The 27,592-nt window shown below is 50.2% G+C and overlaps 1 protein-coding gene across 6 annotated transcripts in view; it reads right to left on the reverse strand.

The window, feature by feature from the left end:
- Positions 1-2,800: 2,800 nt before the first annotated feature.
- Positions 2,801-27,592, reverse strand: part of Cuedc1 (CUE domain containing 1) — an 84,386-nt gene continuing 59,594 nt past the window's right edge. For 4 of the 6 annotated variants that reach the window (XM_020180560.2, XM_074046144.1, XM_074046147.1 and 1 more), the window contains exons 3-12: positions 24,989-25,116; positions 19,438-19,564; positions 18,570-18,762; positions 17,580-17,663; positions 15,865-15,936; positions 14,916-15,009; positions 14,235-14,293; positions 13,420-13,490; positions 9,123-11,282; positions 2,801-3,297 (exon numbers count right to left, since the gene is read on the reverse strand). In XM_020180560.2, the coding sequence (XP_020036149.2) occupies positions 13,423-13,490; positions 14,235-14,293; positions 14,916-15,009; positions 15,865-15,936; positions 17,580-17,663; positions 18,570-18,762; positions 19,438-19,564; positions 24,989-25,116 (825 nt within the window). In that variant the 3' untranslated portion in view covers positions 2,801-3,297; positions 9,123-11,282; positions 13,420-13,422. Of the gene's footprint in view, positions 4,676-5,850; positions 11,283-11,941; positions 11,996-13,419; positions 13,491-14,234; positions 14,294-14,915; positions 15,010-15,864; positions 15,937-17,579; positions 17,664-18,569; positions 18,763-19,437; positions 19,565-24,988; positions 25,117-27,592 lie in introns of all 6 variants that reach the window. The other 2 variants (XM_074046148.1, XM_074046145.1) reach the window with 2 other exon arrangements.

Below are 27,592 nucleotides of genomic sequence, written 5' to 3' on the forward strand. Positions count from 1 at the left end.
AGTAAGTTGCTGGCCGAGCGAAGGATCGCGTGCTTACGTCACAGCCCCACCCGGATAGCGGAGCCAGGCAGAAGCAAATGATAGGCCGAGCTGGCGCGCTCAGGTAGTACTCGCTAGATCCAGGCAGGAGCACTCGATAGCCGAGCCAAAACGGAGGGAGCGAGCCAAAGCCGAGCAGAAGTAATAAATGAACGATGTAGGGGGAGGGATTAAGTATGTTTTTTTGGCATTACTCTTTCTGGATTTATGAAGCCAGTTCCTCTGCACAAGATTGGGCAGTGCACAGGAAGTATGATGGGGGAGAGCTACGGTCCAAGGGGGAAGACAGCCTGTGGAGTAGTAAAGGCAGAGACTTGAGGTCACCAGCTACAGGATCCTTCTGAGCTTAATCAGCCAGTCAGACCACATAGAAGGAAACCGAGGTCCAGGAAGGGGCAATTGCTAGGTCACTTGGGACCCCAGGCCTGATTCTTCCACCTCAGTCTGTGTAGCACTTGTCTCCTTAGCCCTTTACATTCCATCACCCCATAGGGATGCTGCCAGCAACTGGTGTTTCCTCCGCTGGTGGCATCACTGGCCTGCTCCAACTTGGAGCTTGAAAAGTGAAAGTGTCCGGAACAAGCAGATTCCGAGAAAGAAACTCAAAACTCTGGGGAAAGTAACCTCTCAGTGATACTTAAAAATAAGGTGACTTGGGACCGGGGGTGGGGCGGGGGGAGAGGTGAGGAGGGGTCCGGAGGGGGGTTGCTCAGTAATCATACTACAGGAGAAGTATCCCATAGAAATTAAAGCATAATTTCATCAGGATGTTTGTGCAAGGATCGTCATTACAGCATTGTTTGTAGTGACAAAGAAAAAACTCCATCAAATGGAAAGTGGCTGGAAAATTATGGTTCCTATGTAGTTATTAAAATGAATATGCTAACTGCATGTGTATTTACTACATTAATGCCCGTGGTTTGTGGTTACATGAAAAAGGAAGTTGTAGAATCCCAACCTGTTAGAGGAAAAAAGAAAATATCTGTCTGTGTGCCTGTGTTAGTGTGAGGATAGAAATATCCAGAAGAACAGGCTATGATTGACCGTCTCCAGGGGAAATTACTAGTCAGGAATGGAGAATTTTTTTTCTTTCTTTATGTGAGGCTCAGAGTTTGCTTTGTGAAGAGTTCTTATGTGAACTTTTTAATACCAGGAGTGTTTTGAATCACTCCGAGTTTGCTCTCCAGAGCCCATTGTCTTTCTTTGTCACCTGGAAAGAGCCTGAAGCCATCCCAAGGTCCTCCCACTCTAAGGGAGGCTCCTTGAGGGAAAGGCCCGGACTGTTTGATGAGCAGTTAGTACTTGTTTTTGTTATCTCATGGAATCCACACTGCCTACCCACTAGGTAGCTATTGTCATACTCATTATAGATGAGAAAGCAAGGCCTCAGGAGGTTAAGTTCCTTGTCTGACAGGCAACTAATAGAGCTGGGATCCAGCCCAGCCCATGCCCTTTCCAGAATCCCACAATGCTATCCAAAGTAGTCTTATGCTGGAGACTGGAAGGCTTAGGTAGTCAAGCAATACTGGCCCTAGTTGGAGGGATGTGGGGGCAGTGATCTGAAGCCAGGGCTGAACTGAGAGGTGGGCTTCACTGCTGCTTTGGGGTCCTCTGGAACAGAGAGGGGACAGCTCTGGCCCCTGGGCTCCAGTCTCCTCTTTCCAGGGAGGTCTAGAAATCTGCTCTGGGGAAAGCAAACATGCTCCTCGCTAAATATAGCCTTCCCATGCCTCAACAATTTGCTAATTCTGTCTAAGCCCGAGATATCTGCCCGCTCAGATTACAGACACACTACCCTTCTCCCACCAGGGCATGCCCCCTAAACTAGCACAGTCCCTGCTGCTAAAGAATTAGGAGATTTGTACCATTTTAGGAATGGGAGCCAAAAACCCAGTATCTCAACTGGGGAGACATTCCAAGGCAGGGATTTTCTCTAAGTCATTTTGGGATTCTCTCTCTCTCTTTGGCAGTACTAAGGTTTGAACTCAGGGCTTCCTGCTTGCTAGGAGGTTCTCTACTGCTTAAGCCACTGCACCAGCCCTTTTTGTGTTGGATATTTTCGAGATAGGGTCTCATGAACCATTTGCCTGGGCTGACTTCGAACCTCGATCCTCCTGATCTCTGCCTCCTGTGTAGCTAGGATTACAGGCATGAGCCACTGGCACCTGGCCCCTTTCTCTTTTGAGTCTTTTAAATTTCCCTGTCCAGCATCATATGTAATGCTTATGTAGGGAGAGCAGAATGTTGGTGGGCAGTGTGGGAAGAACTTGGAGCTGTGGGAGCATGGATTAATCAGAAGCCCTCTGAGCACCCCCACCAGGAAGTTCACACCCAAGAAATGTTTATTCTTAATATACAGGAGGAAGTTGTTGGGCAGCTGGGAAGAGAAAGAATGACCATTTTGTCTTCTTTGGTAGGGACTTCAACCTCTTGAGGCTGAAAGGAGCTGGGCACGTAATGCTGTGAGCAATAGTCACAACTTACAGCAGCACAGTTGCTATCCACCCATGGCCACCTGGGAATGCAGCATGTTAATGATGTTTCATAGACTGAGTTACTGTTTTATTTTCTTGAAAACTTATCCATTCTTTCCACAAGGATTTCAGTACCTGCCTGACTCTGCTGAGTCCTGGAGACATCAACTGTCCAAGTCAGGGAGATGGACAGGCAAATATGTAACTGATAATTGATGTGCTAAAGAGCTTGTTGAATACATTAGGTTTGTTGGGTCTGTTGCCATAACAACGCATCACACACCAGGTGGCTAAAACAACAGAAATTTATTTTCTCACAATCCTGGAGGCCAGAAGTCCAAAATCAAGTTGTTTATTGTAAGGCTGGTTATTTTTCAGGCCTTGCTCCTTGCCTTGTAGATAACTGTCTTCTCCCTGGGACTTCACATGGTCTTTCCATTGTGAGTGAAGGTATGTGCCCTAGTCTTTTATGAGGACACTGGTCATATTGGACTAGGGACCATCCTTCTGACCTCATTTCAATGTACTTACCTCTTTAAAGACCCCCATCTCCAAATACAGTCACAGTCTGAGGTACTAGGGGTTAAGACTTCAATATATGAAATTTGGAGGACACAGTTCAGTCCAGAACATTAAATAGCACCCATTTGCCCACAGATCCATGTCCACCGTCTTCCATTCTTCAGCTTTCTTTATGCCAGGGAGCCTGACTTCTGCAAGTGCATCCTCCAACCCATTAATTTCTGCTTCCAGCTGGATTCACTTGGTAGTGCAGTGGGAAGCACTGGCAGGGGAATAGAAGGAAGGAGGAAAGTGGAGTCAGTCTTCATCTCAACTCCCTCCCTGCACACTCCAAGAACATGAGGTCACAGCCCATGATGGGCAGCTCTTTATACAACATTGTCTCTCATACTAGATTCAGCTCACAAACTGTGCCCCTCTGTCACTAGCCTTAGGGTCTAAGCCACCTATCCCATGTAGCTTCCCTAAATTCTGCCCACATCTTTGTAAATTGTGTCCTTATTTAAATAGTGCATGGGAGTTTGTCAGGCAAAAGAGAAGAGCATCTCAGTAGTGGAACAGCTTTGGTAAGTGAAAATGCAAGCATATTGATGAAATCATGGGGACTGCTAATCATATATGGCAAAGAGCTAGGGACCAAACTAGGAACAATTAGCTAGTTGCTTTAAAAGGGAGGAAAGCAATAGCATATATTCAATACACAGTATAAGAATTATAGGGTTGGGCCTACTGAATCCCAGGACAAGAGGTTGATGGCAAGGAAGGAGGGGCTAAAGGAAGAAGCAGAGTGCCTTTTCTTTTCTCCAGGCAGTTGGGCCCTGGCTCCCTCTTCTGGCTGAGCACTGTCCTTAGGACACCCACACCTGCAGCTTTCTGCACATTCGGTCAGACTGGGTGAGTACCTTGACCTACTCTCCCCCTCCTGAAACTTCTCTCTCACACACAGCTCTGTTCTGTTTACTTGTCTGTGTCTGCCTAACTGGGCCTCTTTTATGGAAGGAACTGGGCCTCTTTTCTCTGCCTGCCCACATCCAGGGTGGTGCTTGGCCCACAGCTTGTTCTTAGAGTTTTCCAGTGAACAGCATGGATGAAGAGAAAGCCAAGATAGGACAAATGAGGTTGCAGGGACCGCAACAGTCTCTTGGCTGTCTGCCCACATCTGGCCCTCCTTCTTGGACCTAGCTTTCTCTTGAGGCCTTCCCCTTCCATGTCACCGGTAGGGACAGTGATGTGGTTGGGTGGAAATACTCCCCCACCCCACCATGTACTGGGCATCCTGGTCATTTCTGCCTCGGGCTGTCCTTTGTGTCTCACTGATGGACAGATATTTGTTATAATCTTCTGGGCCTTAACTTTGTCATCTATAAAATGGGATAATCAGGGCATCTAGCAGAAAGTCTTGTTGCTGGGTGTGATGGTGCATGCCTATAATTCCAGCACTTGGAATACAGAGGCAGAAGGCTCTTGAGTGAGTTCAAGGCCATATTGGGCTACACAGGGAGAGCCTGTCAAAAAAGAAAAAAGGAAGTGATAGGGTGCTTGTATGGCAATCTTGAGGCCCTGAGTTCAAACCTCAGTGCTGCCAAAAGATAAATTAATAAATACAAAGGGAAGGCTTGTGAGAAGTCAGTGTTTAACACCTACATAGTACTTAAAATTGTCCCTGTGTATCAACTTGTATAAAAACTTCATACTAAAAAATTTCCCCTAATGTAAATAATAAATATTTATGAAGTAGTTATTTTTAAAATTTTTATCGTGTTTAATTCTGGCTTCCTCTGAAGTCCACTGTGGTTTCAGCCATGTCTGTAATTACCGCTGTACATAAGCAAAGACGACTGGAGAAGAAGAGCCATAGTTGTGAGCAGTTTGCTGCAAGCTGACTGAACTGCAGTGCCCAAACGTGTGGGGAGAGAACCCTAGCAGTTGGAAGGAAAGCAAGGCAGTTTAACTAGAGTTTAGGATTGGAAGTTATTTGTTTGTTACCTATTTTGTTTCTGTAAATTTCTCTGACTTTTACTAAAAGGACATGTAGGTTCCATGAAAGTGAAAAAAAACATACTGTAGCATTTTGTGTTTATATTGTTTTATTTCTACAAATTGTTCATTGATATTGTGCTTTAAGGCTGAAATGAAGTATATTATGAATTTTTTTAAAGAAAACATCAAATTTCAGGGTATCACAAAACGTTATTATATTACTATACTGGCCACTATTTATTATATGTTATAGATATCTGAAAGGTAAACCAAATATTTTATTTTTAATGTAAAAAACATCAAATTTAACTTTATTAGCATATTTTAGTGACTTTGGAATAACTATGGACTTTTACTTGATTTTGAAGTCATCACAATTTGAGCCCATGCTATGGATATCTTGAATGCTAGAATATGGGCTTTGAACCCAGTTCAAATATATTAACAGAAAATGTGATTTTCTTTTACTGAGAAGCTAATTGACATTATGAATTTGTCATATTTTAAAAACATTATATGGTTACAGAAATGCAGTTTTCGGCCATGATGTTAGACTGAAAATCAGTGGAAATGGAGTGGACCTTTTTAAAGTGCAGGATATTATTACCCTCCTTGTTCTAGAGGCCAGAATTTTTCTATCCCTGCAAAAAAAAAATAATAACATCTGTGTTGAGATATGTGGTTTTTGTTTTACTAATTTGAGCTTATTCTAAAAACTTTATACAGTATTTTCACAAATACACCAATTAGTGCTTTTGGGAGAGGGATGAGGGATGGGGGAACTGCAAAATAAAGATTATTGGCTATTTCATAAAAAAAAAAAAAAAAATAACACCTACATAGTACTTAAAATTGTCCCTGTGTATAGTAACTGTTCAGTAAATACCGTGATAACAATTTCTGACCACTACACACTTAAGGGCAACAAGTCCTAGTTAAATCTTGTCTAACAATTTGCGAGACACTTTCACGTGCTGACCACTCTTTTTCACTAAACAGTGGATTGCCCCTAAGCAGACTCCAGTTCAGGCAGAGGAGACATCAACACTTTGTGCCCTGGGAGGTCTGTATACATTTTGACTCCTTTCTATAGCCAAGGAACAGGAGCCAGATGGGCCTCGAGCAACAATATGGCCTTTTACTGTTGGAATTGAAGGCCAGTTAGATTCACTCTGTGGGGTCTTGTGACCCAACAAAAATAAGACCCCTCCTAGACAGATATTTCAGGGCTGTATGGGCCCTTCTGTTCCTGAGGATGTCAGAGCAACTCCAAGATATAAACTGGATCCTCCTGGAGAGCTTGAGAAACAGATTCTGACTCAGTAAGTGGGATGAAGCCTGAAAATGTGTTTCCAATAAGCTTCTGGGTTGATGACAGTCAGTCTGCAAGTCTGTAGATAGAGTAATCAACTCACTCAAGTTTGCATTGAGAGTTTGAATGGACTTTCTTGGTTTTACCTTTGACATTTCTGCATCTGTGCCACATTTTGAATAGCGAGGTCATAATAAGGCAGGTTTGTGCTGACTTTATTCTGAGCTTCACAGCTTCCCACTCCAGAGTCCCTGGAAAATCCTCTCGACATGAAAAGAACAGTGACTCAGGACTGGAGGTGTAGCTCAGTAGAGCACTTGCCTAGCATGCATGAGGCCCTGAACTGGGGATGGCCCCAGTTCTGCCAAAAAAAAAATGATAAATAGACAAAACTTAGAAAAAATGAACAGTGACTCTACTCTCTAGAAATGACATCTGACTTCAGGCCTCATCTCTCTAGGCTTGGTAACATTTTTGGGGGGACCTGAAGCTTATATAGTCTTAGTCTTATATAGTCTTTAAGTTAAATAATCTTTGTTTTGAAAAACTTACAAAACATGACCACATGAACAAATTCCCTTCTGTCTGTCTGGCTTGTGGCCAAACAGGTGCTCACATCTTCCTTCTGGGAAAACGATGTTCTGTTTCTCTGTGGACAGTGACTACCAATTTTGCAAGATGACCACCAGGTGGTAGTAGATTCACACAGCCCCTTTCAATACCCCTCATCTCCAGAAATTTCCAGCTGGCCCAGCCCACTAACCCAACAAATTAATCTATGCTGTGATAATAGTCAAAAAAAGCTCATGTGCTTCTCTCTCAATAACATATTTGCCATTTAATGGGTAGGCTAAGAGATTGTTTTTAAAACCAGATAAAGAATGCTAATGGGGGAGTTTCAGGCACACTGCTGAATCACAAATCACTGTAGAGATAGTTTAGAGTAGGTGGACCCTTTCCGTTCTCTACAAATTGCATCCAGGCAAAGGTCCTGGGTCTTATCACCTGTTCCTCAACTAGCCACAACAGATAGCTTAGCATTTAGGCATCAGCTCTGGAATTCAAATCCAGGTACTTACTGCAGATGGATGTTGAATAAGGAGCTCAGCATCTCCATGCCTCCGTTTCCTGATATATGTGTGTGTGTATGTAAAATGGGAATAATACTGATTTCATATTGTTGTTGTGATTGGGTACAATAATGTATGTAAATCACAGCAGAAGAGAATTTGTATACAACGAAATCTCCATAAAAAGCTAGCATCCTCATCGTCCCATACTTTGCCTGCCTCCTCTGCTCTTTGGACCAAGTTCTCCTGTTATTTTCCAACCCCTACTTTCTACCCCCAAGCAGCTGCTTCAAAAGAACAGAGTTCAGACTCCAACCTGGCAATAATCAGGCCAGTTCTTTTTGTTTGTTTGTTTTGGCAATACTGGGGTTTGAACTCAGGGATCTGTGCTGGCTAGGCAGGTGCTCTACCACTTGAACCATACTTCCCATAGTTCTTCTGAGCAGTGTTTTCCAGACCCTATGATCTCCTCCCTTACAAGTAGAGGCCAAACCCCAAGGACACCAAAGTATATGAAAAGTCAGGGGCACTGGCAGGACCAGACTCCAGAGAATGTGGCCCCACATTTCTCAGGAGATTAATTTGTATCACCTTGTGGCTACCAGGAGCCACAAATGTTGATTTGCAAATAAGCATGATGTGTAAGGGTAGATGGCTAGGGCAGTGGTCGGGACCATCCACTCCTGGGTCCTGTCCACACTCTTAACCTGGTAATCTCCTCTTCTCTCTCCTCCCTCTCCCTTTCCCTCTCCTCTGTTCTGTTTAAAATCACCTCAGTCTCACCTACACAAATAGACTAAGTGGTGTCTGGTTCTCAAGTTTTGCTACATATTAGAACAACTGAGATTTTATAATCTAACTCCCAGGCTAAATACCAAGTCAATCAGACTGGGGTATCTGGGAATGGGATCCACTCATGAGAAATGATTCTAATGTACAGCAAGTCTGAGACGTGTTCTAGAGTTTCCCAAGCTGTGGTGTTATACAAGTTGTCTAGAGAGTTGTTGAAATACATATTCTGGGTTAGTAGCACTAGGGCAAAATCTGAGATTCTGTGTTTCTAACAAGCTCTTAGATCACACTGCTACTGTTGGATGCTAGACCAAATTTGAGTAGCCAGGTTGTGACTCTCAAATTTGTGCCATCTGCAAATGCTGTGGCTACATGGAGCACACTTTGAACAGGTGGGGAATAGAGGATGCAACAGGCCTGGGAGTCAGGCAGCCTGGGCCCCGTTTTTTGGCTTAATACAGTTCTATCTTTGTGATCTTGAGTAAGTTACTTAACCTCTCTGAATTGTCATTTCTGTAGCTGTCAGTGAATAACTGAAAAATGTGCAGAGCCAGGGTTGAAGGAGAATCTTGTTTTGCCTAGCACAGCAGACGTGGAGTATCACCAGCTGTCTCCGGTATGCCAATACACAAGCCCACCTGCCTACCCTGACGGATGGAGGACTCTCTTTGTAGGGAGAGCAAGAGGAACAGTTGTTTGTCCCAGAGCAGGAGAACGTGGCATCAGGGGAAAAGAGGGCAGCCTTGGCCCGGATGACCCAGAGCCCAAGAACAAGATGTGTCCTTGGAAGCCACAAGGAATAAATTTTAACCTTGAGAATTTCCCTGTCTGGAGATGGCATCCACTTCCTCTTTTGGCAGCCAGCTTCCTGTCCCGGGGAGGGGCGGGGAGGGCAGTCCAGCGGAGCTGGGGAGTAGGGGAAGCTAAAGATACCTTAACTGGAAGATCGCTGCTTTCCCTTTGAAGTCAGATAGCACATCCCTTTAGTCTCCACGCTGTTAATCCAGAAGCTTTCCGTTTATTTAGGGAGGTGTCGATCTGGAGCTTTAGCAACAGGCTGGCTTTCCCCATGTTGTTTCCTTCGCCTATCAGTAAGCAGGTAACTTTCCCCGGCACATAGGAAAGCATAGCATTGGGCAAAGCCAGCAGGTCAGCGAGGTCGCGGGAGCAGGTGTAACTTCGTGAGTGCAGCGAGGAATGTGCCAGAGCCCCTTGGGCCCTAGATATACCCTGCGGGTTAATGGGGGCGGACGAGGCAGGTGTCCCAAGGTATCTCCAGAAGCCAAACCCTGTCCCCGACCGAGAGGGAGAAGAAAAAGGGAGTCTCCAGCCTACGCCACCGGCCACATCTGAGCACCAAGAGAACACCAAGTCTTTATTACAGGAATTCCTATGAAACAGCTCCAAGAAAAAACCCACACATCGGAAGGGGAAAAAAAAAAAATTAACAAAGCAACACACAGACATGGGACTGGGGTTTTCCCGCGTGCGCCTGGCCCTGGCGCGGGGAGGGACCAGGGTCTTAGCCCAGGCCCTCTCCTTTGCCCCTCGGGGTCAGACCAGTCTGGAGCCCCGGCTAGCGGCCCAGGGGAGTCCCCCTCTCTGCAGGGTCCACCCGCCTGGCCTGAGATCAGTGGAGGGCGGCCGGCCTCTCTCAGCCGGCGGCAGGGCGCCAGAGCCCCAGCACAGCGCACGCTTCCAAACTTGGTCACGCTCCGCCGCGCGCGCCGCTCTCCCAAGCCAGGGGCAGCTCGGCCGCCCAGAGTCCGGATGGGGCCGCGGGGGGGGGTGCGTGGAATGGGAGAAGTAGACGCGATTGCGGTCTCGCTTCCGTCATGCAACCATTATGTCCCCGACCGTGGCTGCCACCAGCCCCCCCCCCGCCCCCAACCCGCGCCGAGAAGCTGGACTGGACCAGGCTAGGCTGGTCCCACTCTCCGGGAGCTCCCGTGCCTGCCCAGGATTCCGGGCTTCCCGGAAAGGTCAGCGCGTTCCCATGTCAGGCTCCCGCGGAAGAGACGCGCATGGCCTTCCTCCCATTGGCAGTGGTTGGTGCGGGTTAAGAGTTCGTAGAATCAGAGTTTTACTCCTTAGATCACCTGACTCTCCGCAAGGGGCATCCACCAAGCCCTTATCCCTGGCGCTACCACCCGGGATGGCAGCCTCTTCACCTTTGTCTTCGGCACTGCACTTCTCAATGGGGTCACTCCTGAGTCTCCCGCTGTCCTCCACCCTTAGAAGCCAGCAGGACTAGTCCAGCTAGACAGTCAGTGCTCCCAAGAGTCCCCATGTGGTGCGAACTCACAACTGGCTTTTGTCTTCTGCCATTCTAAAGACCCTATCTAAACAGAGTCCTCCAGCTCCAGGGAGCTGCCCTCCCCATCCCTGCTGGGTGAATGGAGGCTGCTGGGGACTCTCCCAGCTCCTAACAAGCAGCCTAATGAACCCGACAGGGCACGCAGCACATTCCTGCTTGTGGTGCCCAAGATTCTCCCTTCTGGAACTCTGCGACAGGTTGAGAAAAGGGTCAGCAGCGAGGGTGAGGAGTGGGTGCACGGATGGACATCGAGTTGCAGGACACCTTGGGAAGAAAGGGCATGGGGTGTCCAGGGGATGCTGGAGATGGGGTGAATTCAGGCAGTCTATGGCCCACTGGGAGAGGGGGGATGGGAGGCAGGCGTTCCTCTTTCAGGCCAAAGAGCTTCTGGTAGGATCATCCTGTCCTTTTCCCAAACGCCAACCTTTGCCTCTTTCTGGGACTTTTTTTTTTTTTTTTAAGAAGGGAGAGGGGTGGTTCCTGCATTTCTGCTCATTGCTCATTGCCCCTAGAAAAGCCTGGCTACAAAAGGGGATGTGACTGGCTGCTGCCTCTAGGGGCCCCAGGTTCCTCCTCCAATCACCAGATGGCAACTCTGAAGTCCTAAGTCCTGGAAAGTGGCAGTGGTTGGGCTGGACTGTGGCCGGAGAACCCTGGGCCCAGATATGCAAGCACCATCTGCCCGGCGCAGCTGGGCCCTTCAGCTGGTGCCGGTGTTGCTGTCCGGTTGCTCCCACCGGGTCAGAGCATCTCTGGCGAGGTGGAGCTGCTGGCATCTGTCAGTAAAAAGACAGGGGTAAAGTCTTTCAAAGGAGCCCCCTGGCCTTTTCTGCTCACTGGTTCTTGGAGAGATTTTGGGGTAGAAGCTACCAAAGAAAGAACTCCACCCTCCCTCCCTCCGGCCTTTCTCCAGGGGCTCTAGATCACTGTGGGAACTCCTGCTTGGGATCATCACCCCATCCAAGCTCCTAAAAACCTGCAGCAGGAGATGGGTGGGAGAATGGGATGGGGAGGAAGCACAGGAAGGGCTCACAAGTGGGAAACTGCCTGGTACACTCTGTAGTATGGCTGGTAGTTCAGATAAGGTAGACCAAGGGGAACTAGAAGGACAGAAAAGTAAATTGGGGCCAGAATTTGGTGGGCCCCAAGCTGAAGGATTCATAAGGCTTGCACTCGAAGAGCAAGGGAGAGGTGGGACTAACATGGTGTTTTGGTGAGGAGATGAAGAGAGGTGGAGCAGCAGAGATTAGGGCTACTAACTAAGGTGTCAGGTTGGTCGGTGTTGTGTTGAAGGAATAGGGAAGAGAAACAATGAGGAAGTCAGGAGGCGAGAGTGGCTGGCTTTCAGTGAACCCACATCCAGGTCTGGAAAGACAATCATGGGTGCAGCTGGGGATCTGGAGCCCATCTGGAGGAGTAACTGCTGGGGACTCACATTGGAGCCAACTGCTCAGAAGTATTGCTGATGCTGTGAAGGAAGATGCTGGTGCTGCCAAAGAGAGAGGAGGGAGAAGACAGAGAAGGTCAAGGGCAGAGCAATGAGTGGGTACTTAGGGAATGGAAGGAACAACAGGAGCCTGGGAGGGAGGAAGCAGAACCAGGGCTCCTAGTGTCACAGGAGCCAGGGGAGGGGTTTGAGGAAGGATATGGGGACATCTCATGTGGAAGGGAACACCAGAAGTCAGGACAGGATGGGGGCCTGGAGCTGGCGGATGATCTCCTTCAGACGGTCCCTCCTGGAAGCTGCCAGCTTGCAGCGGTTGGAGGAGGATATCAGTCTCGTTAGTTGGGTGGTAAAGGAACCATTAAAGACTCCTGGGTTTTACCACAGGGAGAAGGAGGAGGTAAACTTGAGGATCTGGGAAGGAAAAAGCTAGAGGACTCAGGAGAGAAAGAAATGAGCAAGGCTCTGAGATGGGTGGCTTGTGGTAGGATCAATCTTCCAGGGTACCAGTGGGAAAGAGGAGGGGGCTGGAGATGGCAGGGACAACGAGTGGAAGTGAAGGTGTTTCCTAGCTTTATTTGGATAGCCCAGACAAATGGGAGGGAGGTGCAACTTTGTGAGTGAGGAAAGCCTGGGGAGAATGGGAGGGGGATGGAAGCACCTGGGGAGGGATAGGGTAGAGGAACAGCTAGAGGGGAGGAAAGGGGTGGTTGTATTTATTGGCTGTACCCTCTACAACCTTCCTTTTCTCTCCTCCACTACAACTATCCTGAGGGAAGCAAGGATTTCTCCTGAAATCTGAAACAGGGCCACAGCTCAATAAAGCCTGGTAGATGCTGCACCTGGGGGCAGGGTAGGTAGCTTCCTGATGGCAGAAGAAGAGCTGGAAGAGGAACAGGTGTGTTTGGGTCCTGCAGAAGCTGTCAGCATTCCTTATCTGTCCTTCCCTCCATCCCCGAAAAAGTGCACAAGAAGACAGGAAGAAAGGTAGCCTAGTGCTGGGCACCAGCCAGAAGCAATCTTTCCCTTGTCTGCTGTGGCAGATCCCACCCAGACCACTCATCCTAAGCAGAGAACTGGACACAGGTTTGTGTGTGCATAGCCACTTCTGTTTTGTTTAAATTATCCTTAAGTGTGCTATATGTGTCCTGGACTATAGTATTCTCAACAGGGCTATAAACTTCTCAAGGTCAAAAGTTGATTTTGTTTTCCTTTTCCCAGAATCTGTCAAAGGCAGGTGTGATTATCTTTTCTCAAATGAATAAATAGCCAAATATAATAAATGCAAAAGACTGGTTTGCATGCAGAAGCCCACGTCCCTTGCCACAACCATAAGGGAAGAGACTCAGGATCTTCTCTATTCTGATGCCTGAGCCCAGCATTCTGCACCCTTGGGGAAGACACATAGGGTATGGCAGACCCTGCCCTGCTCTGGGCAGCCCTTGGGCAGCTGTGACTCTAAGCCTTACCTCTTACTGTCCTTCCCTTAGGGTTTCCTCCACCTTGGGCACCTCCTGCCGCCTTCCCCGGGAGTCTTCATCTGAAAGGCAGAGGGAAGCTGCTTCATCTTCCACCCTGCAGGGCTTTACTTAGGCATGTCCCCAGACTGGACAAAAGAGCTGCCCAACTTACTCCGCCCCTTCATTTGATGGGGGTACATACTGATCCTCAGGTGGCAATGCACAGGTCTGGTGAGAGAGGCAATGGAACCTGAATGCTGGCCTGGCTCCATCATTGAGCTCTGAGGCCTTGGACAAGCTCTTCTGTCTTGTTTGGGCCTCAATTTCCTTATCTATAAAGTGGGATGGGGATGTAGGGCTATGCAGGTGCCTTCCAAGACCCTCTAGTCCTTGTTTTTGGATTTCCTCTGATCCTAGAAGGACCCAGCTGTGTGTCCTCTAGTAAGGTGTAAGGCTGAGTCTTCTGGCCTCAGTGGCCTTTAGAAGGAACTGGGTGAAAGTTGAAAGCCCCTGGGCCCTCAGACTGAAGCTTCTCAGCATGTGGGAGGCCTGGGAACACTGCCCAGGAATGGTGCCTAGCCCTCTGTGCTACAGGTAGAGATCTGAGTGGAGGTGGGGCTCAGCCCCCTTTTGGGTACTGCAAGAAAGGGCAGGAACTGGGCACCAAGTGAGGAAAGTCCAAATTTCTTTGGGTTGCCTATCCCATCAACCATTGGTATGGCCCCCTAGTTGGGTGCCCTCTCCCTGACACAAAACACCTAGGACTTCCCCTTGGAGGGTCACCCACAGGCAAGCTGGAACTCAGGGTCCCCTCCCTGCCTCACCACAAGCATGGCCCTCTACGTCGTCCAGGAGGTTGGCTGTTGATGCTGCAGCCCCTAGCCTACACAGCCATTCAGGAAAACTGTGCCAGAGATGAACAGGCACTGTCACAGCCTGTCCCACTTCTGTCTCCCAAGCTCAGCCAGGCTCCTTTCTTGGGGACAGTTAAGCAGCCAGGCCCTAACCCCTTCATTTTTCCCTATCTCTGGGGACAGGAGAGTGACTTTCTCCCTTTGGCTGTTCAGCTTTTTAACAGCCTTGTCCCTGTTGGACAAGCACAGATGGGAGTTTGGGCACAAGTGTGGAAAACTGTCTTTGTACAAGGAACTGAAAGGGGAAGGCAGACCTCGACATAAGGCTGCAGAAGACCCATGGACCAGTTCAACTAGGGCCATTAGGGGAAATTTTGCTAATTTCAATGGAAGGACAAATTTTTCTCCCAAGATGCAGATTATCCCAGACCAAAAAAAAAAAAAAGAAAACCGTTGTAAGGACAATTTTACTTCCCACTCCCCATGCCTGGTCTCTGGTGTTCCTAGAGAGGATGGGCTGGCAGGCTAGTCTCACAGAACAGAGTGGAGGGAGCAGAACTGGGTTCCACTCGAACATTAGTAAATCCAGTTGGGGTCTTGATCCCGGCCCTTGGCATCCACCACCCCACCCAGTGCCAGGCGGAAGGATACGACTGATGCTTCGGCAAGTGCTTCCTCTTTGACTTCCTCATTTTGGTCTTCTCTGAGAAGGCCCGGGCCAGTTCAAATAGCTTCCTCCGGGTGGCTGGGGCAGAGAGACCTGTGAGCTCTTCATTCTCTTGACAGCCAGAGCACCAGATGGCTTCCCCCCCTCCCCCACCCAGGTCTGGCGTGGGAGCCAGGGAGAGGGAGGTGACAAGACCGGCACACCTCGGGAGGTAGGCTGCCATCCCACATCGGCCTGAAGGGGCAGCACAGGCCACAACTGCCAGGCCCAGGCCAGCAGCCCAAGATCCGGGTATTCCTTCCCCAGCTACGACAGACAGCCACACATCTTGGCTTGCTTTCCCGTCTGCCCGTCACCATATTCCCGCCCCTCCCCTGGCCACCTCCAGAGTTGGTCCTGGGATTTCCATGACTAATCCGAGATTTTCCCTGAAATGGAGCCTGAAAGGACTGCAGCCTCATTCACACTGGTTGTGGGTCTGTGTGGCGGGCAGCGGAAGGCAACGGGAAAGGGACAGTCCAGGCTGGCAGGACTTTGTAGGAAGAGATCCCCAACCCTGAAGGCCTCCCTCCTTTACAGAAAGTGAGGGCTTAGCAAGAATCTCCCAACATGGAACCAGCCAAGCCCTCAAGCCACAGAGAATGTGAACACTGACACTGGAGCAAGGGGATGCCCAAACATTATTTTTCTGCAGACAGCTGGCTTAAGAGGCTTTAAACTTAATTTGTATCCAGACTCCGCTGTAGAGGGAAGTGAGGCAGGAAGGTTGAGGGAGCCAGCCTGTGATTAAAATGTCACATTGGTTTACCAAGAGTCAGTGGCATTAAAACTTCTTGGCGGGTGGTGGAGGGGGTTGCTCCTTCCCTCCCATGAGGCCGCAGGGTCTATGATGCAGAAGAGCTGGGAAGGAGAGGGGACATGAGCTGGACTCACATTTTCCCATGTGTTTTAACTTGTCCCTGAATAAGGCATCTTCGGACACGGCAGGGTTGGGCTCGCTCGTTCCTGGAAAAAGGAGGCACCTGCTAAGGGACAGAACCGCTTGGATCTCTGAGGTCCCACTACAGAGGAAGAGCAAGCAGCTGCCACTCTTCGCATTTGAGCAAGAGTGAAGGCTTCTTCCCCAGCCAGAGGGAGTTTAAAACAAGAACGACACTGGGGTTCTAGGAACAGTTCTTTCCCATTGCAAGCCAAGTTTTTCTTTGTAAAAATGGGGACGTCTTAAGGTCTGTGTGAAGAGCCTGCTGGCATGGAGTCCCAACTGTCTTCTTCTCTGACCAAGTCCATGTTCTGCAAAGTCATCTTGGCCATTTAAAGTGAGCTGTGGTGGGGGTATTTACACCATGGAAGTCACCAGGCACCACAAATTGTTCTTCTCTCTCACCCAGAGCAGGTTGCTAACCATTTGCCAACACATCCCTCCCTGTATCCTGACATGGGTGAGTCAAAGCAGGAAAGGCACAGAGCAGGGAACACCAGAGAGATCCCCTTCTTCCTTCCAGGGTCAGCCCCTCCCACACTCCTTCTCAGACAATGAGCAGAAATAAGAATGGGCTAAGCCAAGAGTCAGAAAGCCAGCCAGCACCGCCTCCCAGCAACCTCTTCAGCACTGCTTGGGTCTCTCACTGCCCTTCTAAAGCTGCTGCTCTCCACCCTGCAACTTGGCTAATCCCGAGTCACCTTGCCTACTAAGTCCCCTTTGAGTCATTCTGATCCATCTCAGCAGCCCTGGTGTCTGATTAATTCGGGATCAAGGACAAGAGGCTCTGTGAAAACTCCCAGATGTGCATCTGGTGGGGCCTAAGCTCCCAACCCATTGCTTATGAATCAGTTCCGCAGGATTTTCTCTCTCCGAGCTGGGATCAGTGGGCTCTCCACCCTTCTGCTCCTGCATACCCAACTCTGCTGCAGATGGAGGGGCTGTTCCAGGCAAAGCTGCTGAGCCTCTCTGTGTTTGTGTGTGGGGGAGGGGGCAGTGGCTGACTAGAAGTGATATGCCCACACAGGCACAGGGCCTCTGCCCCACATTCCCAGCCCCACGTCAACCCTGTGGTCCATGCATCCCAATGGCACTCCGGCCCATGCCCTGACCCCGCCTCAGCCACTAGGGCTCCTGAGAGAAAGGGTCTGGTCCTCTTGAGGCAATTCTTGCTTCTCACCACTTCGTACTCAATGCTCCAAGTTTCTCTTCCTTCAATACACAGGGTAGAGCCTGGTATTCCCCAGTATTTAATACATGAGTGGAAGAATGCTTCCCAGATTCACCCTGTCCTCCCCCTCTCCATGCATTTGCTATAGTCAATGAGTGTGTTCTTGGCTTTGCTGATTTGCTCTACCCATTTCTTGCACATACCTCTTTACAATACCATAAGCTCCTCCAGGGCAGAGACCAAGCCAACAAGTCTCTGAGTCCTTCCCACCCCACATTTGTTACCAAGGGACATTATGTGGTGTAACGTGTGTTCTCTGGAAGCCTGAGTACCAGGCACAGGTTGGGAGTTCAGCCCAACCTGAACTCAGGGCTGCTCAGCGAAGGGCTATCTCACTCCACAAGACCCATCCCCTCCTCAAGCCCCCACCCTTAGTGTGTTTCTTCAGCCTATCCCAAACTCCAAATATGCAGGGTAAAGTTGGGAAGGCAAGGTTACCTGGGACAGAGGAGGAAAAGCCAAAGTCATTTCCGACAGCCACACTGCTGGATTTGGATTTCTGGGACTCATACTTCAATCGATCTGGAAAAGGAGCACATTTCTGTAAGGGGAATGGGCTCCTGGGCTGCTAGGGGCATGCTGCAGGTTGCTGAATGTTGAACCCTAGAATTCCACACAAATACACACATACACACAAAATATGCAAAGACACACTATCCATTAGCTCTTGAAGAACCAGTGGTAACAGAAATTACAGCCTGATAGCCATCTGGAATGTCAGAATGTCCAAGTTAAAGGTCCCTGAGAGACCATAAAGTCCAACTCCCTTACTTTAAAGGAGAAGACTAGCATCTTTGCTGTGCTGCACAGCGGGACTGGCCTGGATCCCTCGCCCTCTATTCTAGCATTCTCACTACACAGTTTGCTCATCCCTGACCAACACATACCAGTGTCTGTCTCTCTATCTGTCTCTCTCCCTTATAAACCAACCTCCCCAGCTCTCTCTCACCCCATACAGCACCCCATCCTGAAGGGGAAAGGCAGCCATGTGGGGAGTAGGGTACCCCATCCAAACACCACCCAAATACCTTGCCCCATTGTCCTCCATTCAGAGAGCCTCCCACTCTGGCACCTGTGGAGAGCCAGTCATTCTGTTCTGGGGTTTCGAGACACATGTCTGCCTTGTAGCTGGAGCTATGCTCTTATCCTTGTTGCCCCAGGGCCAAGGCCCATGCTGAGCACAGAGCAGATATGTAGGGGAAGAGAGAGGGCCTAAGTGGGCAAGCCCTCTCCCTCTGAGAGCAGAGGTGCCCCTGGTCCCCACCAGGAGAATTCCTAGGCTCCCCCAGGATAACCTGGTGAGGGCCATGCCTCAACAGGACAGATAGCACCTGGTACCTCAGCCTCCAGCAAAACCCTCTTCCGAGCCCTAAAAGCTAAAGCCCATGCCTTCCTCTTCTTCAGCCACAGGGCCTGCTGGGCGCCCACCTCTCTCCAGAGCAAGGAGAAAGTCACGGTTGCGCTGCAGTTCCTTCATGAACTCCTCATTCTGCAGAAAGAGTGCGATCCTCTCGTCCTCTAGGTATTGCTTCCAGCGGCTGTCCTGTTCGGGGGTCACGGGCCCCAGTGCAGGAGGTGGGCCTCCCTCTCCACTCAGAGGCTTGGAACTCCTGGGGTTACCCTGAGGAGAGGCAAGCATGCTGAAAGCCTTTCCCAGGATCTTCTAGCCCCACTTTGAACACCACACCTCCCGAAGGGACCCAGTCGTCAGCCAAAATCCACATTAACAGGTCAGAACCCTCTCTGCTGAGGAAGCAGCAAAGGTCTAAAAACTATTTTTCCTCCTAACCTTGGACCACCTCACTCCTTCATCTACGACCTCAATAGTCCTGAAAAGAGACTTGCAATGGGCTCAGTAGTGTGCATGTGAACTCCCAAACCCACACCTCTCCCTGTACCAGCTGCCTCAGGGTGAGACACACGCCCCAGAGGAGCACTTTGGGACATGGCAACATATGGGGAGAAGCTGCCCCTGGCCCTTTCCAAGGGAGAAGATGGAGGTACCCTTGCCCTCTGCCCTTGGCTGCCCCATGCCCTCTCCCTCCAGCCTGAGGTGATAATAGTGACTATAGAGCCTCCTCCAGTTGTCACCTTTCCTGGGTCAAACAGGAAACCTCCAGGTCCAGACAGGAAGTAAGGCTTTTGGTTCAGTGTTCTTTTCCTACAAACCCAGGGCACAGAAATAGCTCAGCCTTGGCTTATAAACTGGGAAGCAACACTGGGTGGCACCAATTGTGTGGGCAAAGAGAGATGCTGGACAGGCAGGTGGGCATGGAAGGTGGGGAACAGCCATTACCTGTATGCTGTCCAGCTGCTGGGGCAGGATGCGGAGAAAGTCATCAGGGAGCTTGCCCAGCAGGGGTGGGTTCCAGTTCCGATAGCGCCTCTGGTTTGCAAGGGGTCCAGAGCTCAGGACATCAGTCCTGAGGGTGGGAAGTGATGAGGAGATGATAGTCGGGCCCAACCACAGATCTGCTGGCCCATCACACCAGCTCCTTAGGCAAAGGCACAGCCCTCTCTCTCATCACCAGGGGCTCTTCTCAGTAAGTCTCTGCTAGCGCCCCAGTATTGACCTTGGGCTAGGTCTGACAGTCATTGCTCTCCCATCACTCAGGTCTCTAGAACTCTGCTCACAGTGTTAATGTTGATGTAATAGATCTTCACAGATGTTGTGAATATTCCCTACAGACAGGTAAGTCCCTGGCACCTAGCACTGTGCTGAGCTCGTGGTGCTGAGTAACAGATATAGTCCAAAGAAGAGACGCATAATCTGCCAACAGCCCCTCTTGTCTGCACATAGATTTGTTGATGAGGGGAGATGCCAGGGCTCCTAAAGAGAATAAAGGAGATCTGGGCTCCCATTCTGCCTCAGCCACAGCCAGGAGGGTGGTCTTGGGAAGGCCTTGTTCCCCTGCGGGACTCAGTTTCCTCTTCTACACTTTGCCACCTCCCTGTCAAGATGTGGGGAACCCCTCACGAGCTGCATCTTGGAACAGCCTTCTAACAAGGGGGCTGTCGTTCGGAAGGGTGCTCAGGGGCCAGTCTTCCCAGGCAAGGTGTGTGGTAAGAGGCCTGGGCCAAGGTAGAGGCCATCCTCAAGGCACAACCAAGAGAGGAAAAGCGGGGAGGCGGCTGCTCTGACACTTACAGGCTCCCCATTCCACACCCAAGCCTGAGGGCAGCCTGGAGCCCAGCCAAGAGCTCCCCACAGCTCCTCGGCAGCCTGCAGCGTGGCAACCGCAGGACACGTGTTCTGCTGAATCAGGGAAATGACACACTGAGAAGGCATCCAGGCTGGGGGCGGTGGGGGCCACTCTCGTGCTCAGCCTGGCTTTGATTTGGCCTCCAGCTCCAGGAATCCCGCCCGCCCCCTCACTGGAGGGGAGCTTTTCCCGGCTGCCGGCTGACTGTGGAAATAACTTCCTTTCCTTTTCTATTTTGGGCCAGAGGCTGGGTGGGGGCGAGGGGAGGCGGGGGCAGCAGCAGCCGGAAAACCATCTGTTAAGTGCACCCTGCATGGTGGGAGCTCAGCTCACAGCCTGGAGCCAAGGGAACCCCCCATGCACGTGGGCCACCCTGTGGCTATACAAACAAGGAACCATCGGAGAAGGACTCCTGCTTATAAGCCAGGTTTCCTTCACACTGCTCTGTGTCCCTGGGGGAGGCTTCCTTTTCTTCCCAAAGCCTGAGAGGCAGGGAAGAGGGTGCCCCCATCTCTTAGGGCCTCCAAGACAACCTCCAGCCACAGTGGGGAGAAATCCTCCCCAGCATCATTATTCTTCCTTGGGCCTAAGAGCCTTCATCTGGGACACAGGTACCACCTCTAACTCAGCTGCACCTTGGAGCCACCCAGGAAAGCTGGAGAGGGGGAGTCTAGGGAGCTTAGACTTGCACTTGGACCCCTCCAGCCACTTTATTCCTGAGATGTCCAAATGGGACAGCCAAGGTGGAGGGCATTTTTCTCCTCGGAGTTTCTCTTGACTCTGAGCTGGGGTCCTGGAGGAAAGACAGGCCCATCCCCCTGCAGGCCCTGGCCCTGGCAGAGATGAGGTCACTCACAGCTGCTGGAGCTGGAGGGGGTGGGGGCAGCCAAGCCCAGGCAACTCCATTGTGGTCAGAAAGGAATGTCAGAAATGAGGTGAGAGGCAAATAAAAAACTTCCAAGGCTGTAATTTCAACGGAAAAACAGCAGGCGGCCTGCACGTGTGGAGGGGTCCCCTGGGCTTCGGAGGCTCAGACAGATGGAGGGGAGGGAAGGGTGGAGGAGGAGAAGGAGATGGAAACTGGGAAGAAGCCCCAAGCCTGAGGCTTCTGGAACCGCAAACTAGAGCTTCAAGCTTCATCGGACCCCCAGATTTACTTGCAGAATGTCAGACCTGGCTGGAAAGCATTTCAGAGACAGGCTTTCCCGCAAGACTTTTGATGGAGATGGGACATTGAGGTCCAGGCCCTGTCCCAGGGCACACAGATAGATTATTCAGGCAACACCGGGGTGCAGGGAAGGCCCTGACTCTCTGGGCCCAGCAGGGAGATGTCGAATCTCTGAAACTCTGCCCCATCACAGGCTCTCAGATTCTCCAGTGACAAGGTGGCAGAAGGGGGTCAGCCATTGTTCCTATCAAATCTGACCTGCCTCAGCAGCAGAGGTAGATTCCTAAAACACTAACCTGATGGTGCCACTTTCCAGCTTAAAGCCCTTCAGCAGGGTGAGATGGATGCTCCTTGGAAGGCCAAGCGGCCCTGTGACCTCCTTACCTCTCCAGCATGAGGTCAGGAGCTCCCCTCAGTGCGCCCCCTTTCCTGCTGCCAGGCCTTTGCACATGGTGTTTCCTTTGCCCCAAACACCCCCATAATGTCAATGTGTGTGTCACAGCTTGGATAGCACCTTCCCTTCCCCACGTTTGTGGCTCCCCTGATGTCTGATCTCCAGGAGAAAAGGCAGTGCTGTTCGTCTCTGTACCATACGTATGGTTCAGCACCTGCCTGTATGCTGCAGGAGAATCAAGAAAGCTGAAAATGGATGTTCTGGATGCAGATATTAAGTGAGGCCCTGGAGATGGCCCAGGGGGTATCTGGGTCTAGCTGGGCATCAGGGGCAGACCCTATCTCTGGTGAATGCTGGCCTGGGAGGCCTCGTAACTGGTCTCAACATTCAGGGTCAGAGCTGAACCTGGAGGCCAGCCAGCCAGAGCAGCTGGGGGCAGGAAGGAGCAGTAAACCACTGATTATAGGTCTGCTCTTTCCCTGGCACTGTGCTAAGAGCTCCACATGCAGCATTTCATCCAGTCCTCATTATGGTGCTGAAATGCAAATTAGTGATTCCATTTCACAGATGAGGTAAACAAAGTTCAGAGAGGTTAAATAATAAGCCAAAGGCCACACAGCAAAGAATCCCACTCAATCAGAAGTGAGGCAGTTAGGGGTGGGGAAAGCAGTCTGCCCCGTCTGACTCCACAAGTCCAGTTCTCTGTAGTGTATCCACATGTCCACTCCCAGTCTAGCAAAGCCTGTATTTCCAACTCAGGCAAGGCCGACAACTTGACTGAGGTCCACAGAGTCTAAACAAAGTTTCCTGAGCCTTGGCCTAGTGTAGTGCTGAGGTCACCTTGTCTTCTAGTGGGGCTCCCATCAGTGGGATGCACTGCCCCTCCCCCACAGCCCCACCCCAGCCACAGCAAACTGAATACCACACTGGCCGGAGCTGGGGAGGAAGGATGAGGCTGGGTACCCGCACCACATCTGTGCCGGCACTCTCTCTCATAGCCTCAGCTCTCCCTTAGGCAGCACCACTCTGCTAAACAGAAACTGAAGGGATTTTCTTTGCAAAGCATCTTGAGATATTATAAAACAAACAAACAAAAAATCGAGGACAAAATCATCTATCCCCTGGCCATAAGAACCCTTCCAGGCTGCACATCCTGCCAGGTCTCACCCAATCCCACCCACTGATCTCCACCTCCAACTACAACACAGCCTGCACCCCCTGTACCACTCGGGATAGGCCTGTCCTGTTCTTTCCTGGGCAAAACTCAAGACACTGCCCACTCTCTAGAACTCTAACAGCTTTCTAAAACACAGTCAGATTTCTGGTTTAGCCAGGCACCGGTGGCTCATGCCTGTAATCCTAGCTACTCAGTAGACAGAGATCAGAAGGATCATGGTTTGAAGCCAGCCTGGGTAAATAGCTTGTAAGACCCTATTCTCAAAAAACCCTTCACAAAAATAGGGCTGGTAGAGTGGCTCAAGGTGAAGGCTGTGAGTTCAAGCCCCAGTACCACCAAAAAAAAAAAAAAAAAAAAAAAAGAACTTCTGTTTTTTTGGGTTTTTTTGGCAGTACTAGGGATTGAACCCAGGGCCTCCTTCATGCTAGGCAGATGCTCTACTGGTTGAGCCATGCCCTCAGTTTTTTGTTTTTATTTTGTTTTTGAGATAGGTTCTTGCTGACATTTCCTGGGCTGGCCATGAACTTGAGATCCTTCTGCTTCAGCCTTCCCAAGAGAGCATCTGGGATTACAAGGCATGGTTCACAGTCAGAGACTTCTAAGAAGGGAGGTAACAGGACAGGGAGTGAAGAGTAAGCAGCTCTGAAGTCAGAATGACCTGGGTTTAAATCCCAGCTCTTAGTCTTGGGGAGGTCATTAATGATGGGCCTCCTTGAGGCTCAGTTTCTTCATCTATAAGATGGGGCAGTGACAGTGCCCACCTCATAAATTGAGAACCTTGTCAATTTCTGGCATTTGAAGGGTGCTTGGTAAAAGGCAGGTGTTCTTCCTGGCTATCCCTGTATAATACAGTTCTCCATCACTGCTCCAGGTCTCCAGAGGGGAAGAGCCATTGGTGCAAGTCCCCCGTTTTACCATCACCCTACTCCACCTGAGTCATTCTAACGAACAGATGCTCAAGTTCAAAGAGACAACACTGGGGCTCCAACAGCCCACCACAAACATGGATCCCAGAAAAACAAGCACTTCACTGACCTATGGGACCCTGTAGACCGCCAGCTTCCTTTTAAGCTTCCAAATTACAGAGTCCCTAACCTGGAAAAAAAATCTTCAGAGACCTTATAGTCCACTCTCCTGCCTCCAGTTATCAAACTATCCCAATGGGAGACTTGCTCCCATTGCTTAAAATGGAGCAACAACAACCCAACAGGGCTGGGTGTGGTGGTTCACACCTGTAATCCCAGCTACTCAGGAGGTGGAGTTAGGAGGGTTACCATCTGAGGCCAGTCTGTGCAAAAGCACAAGACCCTATCTGAAAACAAAACTAAACCAAAAAGGGTTAGGGGTGTGGCTCAAGCAGTAGGACACCTGCCTAGTAACTGAGGGGCACTGAGTTCAAACCCCAGTACCGCCAAAAGAAAATCCCTCCAACATCCCTAGCTCAGAGATGACAAATAGATGACCATTTCATCAGTTACTGGTGACTCTCTGGGAGGGCTGCATTGAGGGGGATTCTGAGGTCTGGTCTTGACTCAGCAGAAAAGGGCACAGTGAGTAATTAGTAAGGCTTCTATGGACTCAGAAGAGGATGTGTTAGTACACATTCCATGTACTCATCCTTGCTACTGGGGTATCTCCATTGACTATTAGCTCCCAGAAAGCAAAGGCTGTGCCACACTTAACTGTGTGCCAGGTAGCATGGGACATACTACCCAGCCTAGAGTAGGAATTTTCTCTTATAATCCTTACATTTTCAAAGTTCTCTTTGGCATCTAGCTAAAATGTCTCTTGCTGCAATAGAAGCCTGTTCTTGGTGGAATAATATACTGAGATGCCCAGCCAAGTTTCCCCGTTTCTTTCCTACACCCCTGCACACCTGGGCTCTGCAACAAGATGGATTCTTACCTGGGAGGTGGAGTCGGGGGAGCCAGAGGATAAGGCCTATCAAACACGTGCATGTGGTAGGCTGGCGGCGAGTACACAGGCGGGGGCTCTTCATCGGAACTGTCAGGTTCTAAAGTCCTTTCCAAGATCTAGATCAGAGACAATAAAGGAATATCAATAATCTATCCTTGAATTTAAATGGCATGCAGACAAAACCCAGTGCAGATGAGCATGTGTAATAAGGAACTCTGGGCATTGCTGGTGAGAGTGTAAATTGATACAACCACTCCTTTGGAAAGCTGGTCTTATCTACTAACGCTAAACACAAGCTACCTCTGCCCCTGCTGTTCCAGTGTACCCAGCAGCCAGAGCGTGCATGTTCCCACAGGAATGCTCATAGCAGCCCTAGCCATCCAAGTAAGGTTCAAGAACAGGCCAAACAAACAGGGCCAGAAATCAGAGCAGTGTGGGCGCTGCAGGGTGGGTAAAGAAGGGAAGGGGCCCAGGAGACCCCAGGATGTTTCTTGATGTGGGTGTTGACAGAGTGGTGTGTTCACTCTGTGAGATTTCACTGGGCTATGAATTGTGTGCTTCCTTGCCACCCTCTTCAAATTACTTCCACATCTGTTATCTCAAACAGCCTGGCAAGGTAGAACATGGATCATCGCACTCGTTTTACAGATGAGGAAACTGAGGCCAAAGTTGATGAAGTGACGTGGCAAAGGTTATCTACTGGTTTTAGAACAGAGTATTCAACTTGGACTGTGATCTCCACAGCCAGGGACCCTCTTCCAGGTGCAATGCCTGCATACCCAGGTTGAATTCTCAGGGGGAATACAGCCTGCTGTCCCTTCTGGACTCTTCTCTTCACCCAGGAGAGGCCCAGGCTGGACAAAGGCAGGGTTCCTGTTACAGAGGTCTGCAGAGGCATCTGGGATTGGAAATCCCTCCTCACACACCTTAACTTCTTGCTCTTCTCCACTCCTCCCTAATGCTCTGCTTCCATCTCCTCCAAGACTGAAGAACAGGGCAGACCTTAAAAGCTATGAATTGGCCCCACATGTAATTCTGAATGAGTTTGTAGAAGCCATGGCTAAAGCTGCCTTTCTGCTTCTGCCTCTGCAAGTCTGGACTGAGAGCTGCACTGGCACATCTCTCTCTAGACCAGCCGTACCCAGCACTAGGGACACCTTGTCAGTGAGCACACACACACACACACACACACACCACACACACACACACACACACACACACACACACCACACACACACACACACACACACCACACACACACACACACACACACACACACACACACCACACACACACACACCACACACACACACACACACACCACACACACACACACACACACACCACACACACACACACACACACACACACACACACAAAATCCAGCCCGGCCCAAGGAGGCCTCCTGCTCTGGAATGCACTGACATTCTTTCCTTTGAGGCGGAAAGTATTTAAACAGATGCTTCTGCGGGAAAAGAAGAATGTAGCTGCTTTTCAGGCCACTGCTCTGCTTACCCTACATTTCCACAAGAAATGGGAAAGGCAGAGAGACAGAGAGAGCACTAAGTGCTATTCGTCTTCACTGGTGACTCCCTGATGATGCCTCATTTAGGGCAGCAATTCAACAAAAACCCGGGGCCACAGAGGACTGGCTGCTACCACTCACATACTCATAGCCCCATTTTCCAGACCCCTCTGCTCTGAAGGACAGGGTCCCAGGCTGGGGCTGGCCTGGTGAGATGGGAAGGAGAACTCAGGAGGACCTATTCCTAGAGGAACAGCTTGGGCTTCCTTTGACCGTGGCCTGAGGTGTCAGTTTCACAAACTCAGCCCTCCAAACCCCTTCCCTCCACAGCACGGCCTCCTGGGGTCAGCAAGCCCAGCTGTCCAGAGGCTTCTGCAGAGGAATGGGAAAATGGCAAGGGGGAGCAGAGTAGCAGGTGAGCTCCAGAAAGGCAGATCCCCAGTTCCAGGGAGAGGAAACCCAAGACTTGCCAGTCTCCCTGGCCTCTCCTCCCCCACCAGCCACAAGGAGCATGTGCTTCTGGCTCTACTCTAAAGGTGCTGGAGGTGCTGGAGGCTCTGTGGCCTCCTGGCTTACCTCACTGTGGGTGATGGATGCCTGCCAGGTGCTCTGGGGAGGGGGGGAAGGGTCTGAACCATTTATCTGCCAAGAGACATTTCTCTGTAGCAAGGATACCCCTCAGGCCAGCCCACCATCCATCAGTCCCCCAGAGAAGGGGCTTTTTCCAGTCAGCAGTTATTGTCATTCCAGCTGCTGCTCATAAATTTTCCGCTGGCTCAGGAGCTGTCTGCTGATGAGCCCAGGCAGGACTCCAAAAGTGGGGGGAGGGGAGGGCCAAGGGGGTGAAGGGTGCTGAGAAGGGTCCAACCCAGAGACCAAGATCCCTAGGCAAACAGGTGCATACACAGTGCAGGCAATCTAGGGCTGGGGAAGCCTTGCAGGGGCTCACGGGGTTGTGGGCACCATACATGAAGGAGAAAATATCCTACCTGCTGAGACTATAGAGACAAATGGGGCTATAGAAAGGGTTGGTGCTTGCAGGGAACTTCTCAGTTCACACTGAAAGA

Source organism: Castor canadensis, chromosome 11, assembly GCF_047511655.1.
Source record: "Castor canadensis chromosome 11, mCasCan1.hap1v2, whole genome shotgun sequence".
Lineage (NCBI taxonomy): Eukaryota > Metazoa > Chordata > Mammalia > Rodentia > Castoridae > Castor > Castor canadensis.